This window comes from Brachycentrus maculatus, unplaced genomic scaffold (genome assembly GCF_059751285.1).
Source record: "Brachycentrus maculatus isolate JH-2025_06_01 unplaced genomic scaffold, ASM5975128v1 h1tg000362l, whole genome shotgun sequence".
NCBI classification, from domain to species: domain Eukaryota; kingdom Metazoa; phylum Arthropoda; class Insecta; order Trichoptera; family Brachycentridae; genus Brachycentrus; species Brachycentrus maculatus.
In genome coordinates, this window is record NW_028281111.1 from 1,122,652 (window position 1) to 1,131,391 (window position 8,740).

Here is an 8,740-nt window from a genome sequence, read left to right on the forward strand (position 1 = left end):
ACGAGAGGGGATTTATCGTAATCAAAAGTTATTTATAAAAATGTTAATTATTGTAATTTTAATTTGATAACAGATATTTTGACAAAATGATACAAGAGACAATTTGCAAACTGTGAATTAATTTAGTTATGCACACGCAAAATAATAGAATGTTGATAATTGCCTTTTACAAGTTTAGCAAAATTTGATTTGATTTATCAAGTCAAACTATAGGACAATTATTGTTAGATAAGCTAAAGATTGGGAACTCTAATGATATGCAGAGTGTCATGTTTTGAATTCTTTCAATTTTATTCACCGATCCATGAGATTTAGAAATCTAAACGTATTAGTAATTTAGAGAAATATTTATGTTATAAAAAAATTCCTTGTTTTATTTGAAATCAATGTTTATAACAATGTTATATGTGTCGCTTACTTTCAAAATCCGCCAGATCCAATTTGATAAAATTTTAAAATAAATACTCTATTGCCAATTGTGGGTTTTATTGTTTAAAATATTTATATACTTGAAAACCCTGCTAAGAAATACTTAAAAACAGCCTTGTTTTTCTAATTCCGCTATATTCATGGAACTTGCCTTCTGACTCATATCGGGCAATTCAGAGAGTGGGGATAGGTCAAAAATTAAGATGACGTCATTATCGGTTTGTGTCTTGTGTTTTTTTTTTAATACTGAAAAAAATATAAAAAAATGTTAAAATTCTCTATTTTATTTAAAGATCTTTTAAATCTTTTAAACATAAATTTTACCCAGAGAATTTAGCATTTTTTGGAAAATCGACTTACATGGATCTGGCGGATTTTGAAAGTAGGCGACACATATTTGTATGTGTTAAAATATACCAACTAATAGTTGATATTCTTTGTAATAAAATATGCCAAATTTTAATAAAAATGAAACATACTTTTGTATGTATTAAGTCCGGGAGCATACTAGCAGCGAGCTGCTAAGGTTAACTATTTACTGCAGTTGGCTTACTGTTGAGTGTGCGCGAAATGAGATCTTGGAAGTTGATTGTTATTAAGCTTCTAATGTATTCTTTCACTTAAATTTTATGTACTAGAGTTTAAATTGAAAAAAAAGTCAATTTAAAACAGTTGAAGTATTTTGGCTAGAGACTATGACTTGCATTTAGTATAGAAAGCACACAATATAAACAGAAAATTAAAAACTTACATGTTTTGGATTCGGGATCGAGACATAAAGACATTTAAAACATAACACCCTGTACTTTGTTAAACTAAAGAAATTAGTGATATTTAGACATTATAATGACTTTATTACGGAATGTGAATGTACGGAATTGTCAGTTGATTGTGAAGTTGAAACGGTATTTATAGAATAGGGTAAACTTATTATAATATTAAGTGAAGTTTTCTCGGTGTCACAGTTTTATTAATGTTACGATACCCTTTTAGTTTATCATAAGCAATAATTTTCCCCTTAATAAACATAAGACTGTTTCATTATAATTTATTTTAAAATTTGTACCCTAATATTAATAATTTAGATATCCGCTTTGTCGGCAAATAGAATAGAAACTTACTTTTTACTAGTCAACCTTAGTCCACTCTATTTCTTACTCGAGTGGCTCAGAATGTATATAATAAACTCTAACTATTTGTATTAAGTCTATTCTTTCAACCCTAGAGCCTCTAGTGTTCCCAAAATAAAATTATCACACGAAACCAACGTTTAATCAAATAAACCTCTTTTCAAATTCTCACAAATGAGAATGACTCGTATGTTTTAAATTATAATATGAGTTAGTAAAAACTACTTGCTAAAATGTAGTGAAACTTTCTTCAAAGTCATTTTCACGTAACATGAAGCCTCATGGAGTTGGGACATGTGACGTCCTATGTATGCATATCTATTATATTTATAATAAATAAGTAAAAATAATATTTATGCCAGTAGCACCTTTTGCTATCAATCTGAAATAAATAAGATTAAAAAAATATATCATATTGAGTGCCCCTAGTAAAATGCCTATTTTGGTTTCATAAATTTTACAGGAGAGTCAATAAATTATTGAAATGTAATTTTTAAATAATTTATGAATTAAAAAAAAAAACATGAATCTTGAATGTGAATGAGCTGCATTTCTATTTCTTAATTTTCAACTCAAAAATTTCTTTCTTATAAAGTTTTTCATGAATTGATTCGAGAGTCACTTAGCAGTCACAATATCCATTTTAAAATTTAACGTTTACTTGGTAAATACCACTAATTATTAATCTCTACTGCTACATGTTTTGATGTACTCAACATCATCATAAAACGCCATATGAGAATGATGTTAATGCCTCAAAAGCATGTGTCACAATTTAGTTGAATAATTAGTGGTATTTATCAAGTAAATGTTTAGTAAACAAAAAAAGTAATGTAGCATCGTTTGGCTGCATTGATACGGAGCCAAACGATGCATGACTCAAATATCATAATATTATATAATTCTGATAGGTAACAAGTACAACATAAGATTAGCAGAGAAGAGATACAAGAAAACAAGATGTTTTTAATACTTAAATTAATTTTCATCCCTACAATATAAGTTTGAACTCTGAGTAGTCTGTATAAGGTTTAAATGTTTTCTGTCAGGTCATTATGATTCAGTGAGTATTTTTTATTCAAATCATAAGTAATAAGAATTTGACAAAATGCTACATTACCTTTCATCACTGCCAGTGGAATTGCCTCGCTAATACATACTTATATGCTATCAAATAAATAAAGGAATGAAGCAGTTTTCAGTTATCATCTAAACCGGGATTCAGTGTTGCATTTACGGTACGAAATTTAATATTTCTAATAGTAGATTTCTGTAGAAAAGCATGACCAACCTTTATTTGTGTTTGCTTCATTCTTAAAAGTTGGCAAAGTATCCGATTGAGACATTTCCCAGCTGATTTTTTTTTTTACACAAAATGTGTTATTTGTTGAATGGTTTAACATCACATGCCTTTTTCGTTTGAAAACCCACTTTAACAATCAAAATGGTTTTAGCAATTTAGACACTTATATACACATGGTGAGTCACTGTACAAATTCCATTGTTCATTTAAAGCTTTCTTTTAAAACTACAGTGCAGTTTCATATCGCTCACTCCTTTTAAGAACGTCATATATAAAAAATTGTCAATTTTCATTTGTGCATGTCTTCGGAATGCCCAGAAAATGTACTATATCCTAACATAAGAGGCATATTTTTAACTTAATATTTACCGGCTACAGGGCAGAAAATGTTGTTTTTAGATTTTGAAGAAAAGGTATTGTTGAATTATTTTTTTAAATATACTTAATATTTTTCAAATGGAGAAAAAACATTCGGGTTTTACCTAAAAAGATCTGTTGCACACTAAAAAGTACAATGAGTGGCTTAATATTTATTTTTAATACATTGTATTATATTTTTAAACTTAAAAAACATTCTCCTGGAAAATCAAGTTTTTTTATATATGACGTTTTTGAAAGGAGTGAGCGATGTGTGTACAAGGTAGAGTGCCAATACACCAACCTATTAAGTCGAGGAATTAATTATTAGCTTTGCCATAGAAAAATAATAAATAGCTCGGAACTGTAGCTTTTTGCAGTATTTCAGTTGAAGTTTGAAAAATAACAAAATATGAAATATCAGAAATTATTATTACCTTTTTATGCAATTATTATTATATCGGGTTTCTGTCAATTATGTTTTAAAAGATATTTGTTGTCCTTTGCATCCATCTAGTTCAATACCTTTATGAAAATATAATTTCGCAGTTTTAAATTTGTTGTTGAAAATAAATACATTTTTAGTGTTAATGTTAAATGTTTGTCAGTTGTCTCATACACATAGTGCTTTGCTAAAAGAAATTATTTTTGTTTTTATATTTGTGCAGATAGATGACAATTTCTTCAAAAGATTGCAATTCTACATTCTTTAGGATGAATAGAGTTCACATATAGAACCAATAGGAACCTGGTCATTATGGTGATATTGCCTTTGTTATTTGAATTAAACGCAATAAATAATCCAATTATAGAATACATGACATTTCGACCACCATTGAAGAGGTCATCTTTAGAGCCATTGTACTGAAATTGGTATACTATCATGATTAGTTGTTGAATGTAACACTGCAGTTTTAGAGATCCAAACAGGGTAGGTACGGAGTATGAAAATTATGTTAAATACATACCTAATAAGTAATTGGTGTTGTATTTAGGAATAAATTTTGTCAATGACTTTTGATTAATACTCATTTTTTAATAAGGTCAGTTTAATAACATAATTTATTGACCAAGATATGTTTATTATGAAATTAAACCATCAATATAAAATATCATTTGTAAATTGATTTAGATTTAAGTACCGTTCTATGTATTGAACCAATTTGCTCATGCAGCGCCTTAAATTGGGAATGCATCGCTTTTATTGTGTACAACTTTTATTTTATTTTGTCCTTTGCATTCTAATTATTTTAAATGTATGTCGATTTATGTACACCTCATGTTAAAGTACTTAGTTATTTTTAGTGCACATTTAATTTATTTGTTTGTCCTTCATTCTGTTGTATATATTAGTCTGTTTCTTGGAGGACGATGTCTGACTGTGTGTTTGGTTTTCCTTTGCAGAGACTCGGCCGGATGAGATTCGACCGACCGAAGCAGATGGCCGTTCAGTTGGTGCTGCTTCGTGTTCTGCCATTAAACTCCTGTGGAACAATATCCGCCATCGTGTACTCGAGATTTTGTTTATTGTAAATAATTCCACACAGTATAACATTTCCATTTTATGTTATAAATTCCATTGGCGTCTACTCGTGTTATACTATTGGAAATTCTAGTTCATAGAAGAAGTCATAGGTAAAAAGTAATTATACTATTGTACAGTTGCTCCCAAATTATGTTGTAAAAATAACTATTATTACTTTAGATTTTAATACAAATGTACAAGCCAAATCAAATTAAACATGTTGGGCAGATTTATTTATTAGTGTTGCTAATCTGTTCAGACCCTGCGCAATTCCTAATAGTTGTATTTTTTATTAAATATGTATTTTTTTTAATGCATCATATTTTGAAACGTATACACTATAAACTTTTTTGACCCTTTTATCTTTGGGTCGTAATAATAAGTATTGTATACTCCGATATTGTATCTTAAGACTTTTCTATACTATTACTGTATTAATATCACAAACCTTTGGATTATTGAACGGTACATAGTATGGTATATGTAACGATCTATAGGAATGAGTTATTGAAATTCAAGGCTGAAATTGCATTATATATTCAACAATTATTTATTATAAATTAAAATGATAATTTTTAATTGACTTATTTATTTCATGCCCTCACCTTCAGTTTTGCCTGATTCTACGGATATCTGTCCCGTGTGTGAGTTTAAGCACATGGCAACCGAAGTGACTGAACTGATTCAATCAGATCTACCTGGCTGAAATGTGTGTGGCCAATCCCTTTAGCCAGTGCTCAAGTAGCAAATGTGTGGTATTTGTGCGGGACATGCCTGAACGGATTGTGTGTAACCAATCCCGTCAGTCCATACTGGAGCTACACACTTGTTGTTCTTGTGCGGGACACTTTTAACCTATATATGCTGTTCTGTTGAAAAAATCTCCTTCGCATCACTGTTTGATATCCTTAATCCATACAAAATTCACGTTTTATAGTCATTAAATTGGTCAAATTTGTTATGAGCATAATCATAGATAATGCTCTAAATCATAAGTTCCCATCAATCATAAGGTGGCGGTACCACCCCATGTGATGGAGGGGTTTTTCAGGGGGTACTAGAGGCCCTCAGAGACAGAAGGGAGGTTCAGAAAGAAGGCAATTTATTTTATGAAAAAAAAAACAAACTTTGTTTTTCACCACTTCTATTTTTGGTACTTTTCTCCAACCGGTTTCGACAAGCACCTTGTCATCTTCAAGGATGGATATGTACTAAACTAGCTAGAGAAATATTCATAGCTAGGTGAGTATGTGGGATAAAGGAGTGGCTTATAGACCGGAATGGCGAAGGAGGTGTCATTTGTTGCTGCAGACCAATCCACGGGACTGAGACCACAGAAGAGAAATTAAATGAGGTTTGAAATGACAGAGAGGATAGCGGCGTGGAGTTTTTATTATTATTATTTCCAGGAATATGGGAAATATTTTAAATTTCAGTTTGAATGTCTACAATTTCTCAAAATGTAGATATTTAAACTGAATCGGAGCAAAGTTTGGGATCATTGGTATACGTGGCAGTAATACATACATAGTTAGTTCCCGAGATTAGTGGTATCGAACATATACAACAATGTTTTTATATAGTAATATTAATTATATTTTACAACAAAAAATTACAGATTTTCATATGAGTATATATTCATAAAATTAAAATGGTTTAGTATTAAATCATTCACATTGTTTTATTTTAACAGTGTAAATAGTTATTTAACTACATACATATATATATACATAAAACCATTTAAAATAAATAATTTTGAAGCAGCATGCATCAATATACAATATAAGTTAATCTGGGATTATAGCATTTTACTTTTTGGCAGGAACAGTATCGCTAATCCATTTCAAGTAAGGCGGGTTCCCGTTATCTATTGGTACAGTTATTACTTCGCAAACTTCGTAAGGATGATTTTCCCGAACAAATGTTATCAGTTCATCCACGCGTGATGTCCTTGTTTTAATCATCATTAGAGCCTGGAAACACAAATAAACAAAAAAAAACATCAATAGAATGAATTGTAAATGAGAACACTTATTTTTTACCACTTGAGTTATATTTATTTTAACAGCTAGTTTCGGAAGCTACAGATGCTTCCATCTACGGGTCTAAATATAAACTTGTATATCATTTTATGGTGAGAATTACAATTTTTATGGTGAGAATTAATGGATTTTTGTTGGCCCCCAGATGTTTTGTTCACAAATCAGGGTAAGTCCACTTAGGAGTTATTTATATTGAAAACCCAGATTCGTGCACAAAGATTTGGACACACTCTAAATATTTTAAATAAAATAACTGGTCAAATTACAAGTTGAATAGAAATTTAAAATCATGTATTCAGGAGAAATCTTACATACATTTCATGAAGATCTCTGCCAAATAAAATAAAAACTTGGAAATAGCTCTATTTTTTGGTTCTCTTTGTCAAACTACCAGATTATTACTAGGACTGGTTGAAACAGCACACAACCTCGCTTTCTCTTCTACTTTTCATGGTTTCGACAGTAATTTTCGAATGGTTTTATATCAAGTTCTATCTCTATACATAATTACTCAGTGCTGCATATATTTATTTATAGACTAACATTTAGAGAAATCATTAAATAGTTCAAAATCCTCTTATTTAACTATCTACGAAGATAGATTGCTAAAAAGTCTACATCTTTTTAACCCAAGATTGATAACCATATCTAGAATATACATTATCCAAACCTTTTGTATATTATATAAAAATGGGGTGACAATTTCAATAAATTAAAGGGAGGGAATCATGTGATAATTACTGATTAAAAATTATGCATTTTTATGTCTCATATACGTAAGAACACCACAAGCTTCAGTTTAGAAATTGGGAGATCCACTTATTGGTTAAATCATTACATTTTTACTGTCATGAAGAAAAAATGTTATACGTACTTCACTGTCTTCATTAATTTCACCTTCCCATACGTAGATTGATGTCACTTTGGGAACAATATTGACGCAGGCAGCGAGTTTAGATTCAATTATTTTACGTCCAATAGTTTTGCCAACATCTTCACTAGGAACGGTTACGTACGCAATTGAATGCACGCCTGAAAATATAAGTAATTTATGAACGAAATAATATTTTTTATTGATTTTAAGATACATCAAAGGAATTCTAAATGGAAATTTCTCCCCGCGAGATTCAAATAAAGTTAAAATTCCAGATATTTTAGTTGCGCACAAAGCTCGAGACCTAAGGGTCTCAAAAAGCGGAATATGAAAAGTACGAAGTAAGCATTATCATGAAAACTAATATAATTTCGTACCTTTTACGTCGCATTCACCCTCGGTTTGTAACATATTGCAAGCAGCTGAAACCGGCCGGCGAAAAGAAGTCAAGAATAAACCAATCAAAAATCTTGACTTTAAATGATATCTCATTTCATGTGATAATATGGGAAATATTTGAGATGTAATTACGTTATTATATCCGGTAACGATATGCAAGTGACGTTTGTTTTGGTAATTTCAATTTTGACATTGACATTTCAAATGTTTAAAAGCATAGAAAAACGAGCCGCGTTCAATTATTCAAGTTGGCAATAAGAAATAAATGCTAACTGACAAATGATTTAAAAAAATCAAACTGAGATTAAAATTACAAGGTAATGTTATTGAGGTTCTACTCGGCATTTTGACGATTAGAAGACCTACTAAAGAAATGCTAACTGCCAAAAAAGTCTGTTGACACGTCGGTTGCCGATCACGCGTATACGCGTGATGTCCGATCACGCGTTACCACGTGATAAATATTTACATTATGTTAAACCAACTTAGATAATATTAAAATTAAAGACACACTTTAAAAAGTTATATAACGATGGTTTAAAAAATAAAGGCAATTTTAAAAGAAAAATAATAATTTGGCTATCTCCTGAAATCCAGCTTTTCAGGTAGGCAATCAACGTATTAAACTGATATTATGACTATATTGTTTTTTCACCTGTTGATGATGGCACCTGTAGTTCT

At 30.3% G+C, this 8,740-nt stretch overlaps 2 protein-coding genes across 8 annotated transcripts in view; one reads left to right on the top strand and one right to left on the bottom strand.

The window, feature by feature from the left end:
* Efa6 (Exchange factor for Arf 6) overlaps positions 1–5,305 on the top strand; it is a 130,070-nt gene extending 124,765 nt beyond the window's left edge. For 4 of the 7 annotated variants that reach the window (XM_088269766.1, XM_088269767.1, XM_088269768.1 and 1 more), the window contains exon 22: positions 4,624–5,305. In XM_088269766.1, the coding sequence (XP_088125892.1) occupies positions 4,624–4,639 (16 nt within the window). In that variant the 3' untranslated portion in view covers positions 4,640–5,305. The remainder of the gene's footprint in view (positions 1–4,623) is intronic. The other 3 variants (XM_088269762.1, XM_088269763.1, XM_088269765.1) reach the window with 1 other exon arrangement.
* Positions 5,306–6,316: 1,011 nt separating this feature from the next.
* LOC148303565 (uncharacterized) lies at positions 6,317–8,484 on the bottom strand. The gene is made up of 3 exons (XM_088269745.1): positions 8,038–8,484; positions 7,661–7,818; positions 6,317–6,717 (listed from the first exon to the last, which is right to left on the bottom strand). The coding sequence occupies exons 1-3, from the start codon at positions 8,150–8,152 to the stop codon at positions 6,553–6,555; spliced, it is 438 nt and encodes a 145-aa protein (XP_088125871.1). The 5' UTR covers positions 8,153–8,484; the 3' UTR covers positions 6,317–6,552.
* Between the last annotated feature and the right edge of the window lie 256 nt (positions 8,485–8,740).

What these genes read in the sequence shown, in the direction of transcription:
- LOC148303565 (XM_088269745.1), bottom strand. Translation starts at nt 8,152, where the DNA reads ATGAGATATCATTTAAAGTCAAGATTTTTGATTGGTTTATTCTTGACT. An exon ending in GGGTGAATGCGACGTAAAAG is followed by an intron (nt 7,819 to 8,037) that starts GTACGAAATTAT and finishes TTATATTTTCAG; the next exon opens with GCGTGCATTCAATTGCGTAC. An exon ending in AAATTAATGAAGACAGTGAA is followed by an intron (nt 6,718 to 7,660) that starts GTACGTATAACA and finishes TTGTGTTTCCAG; the next exon opens with GCTCTAATGATGATTAAAAC.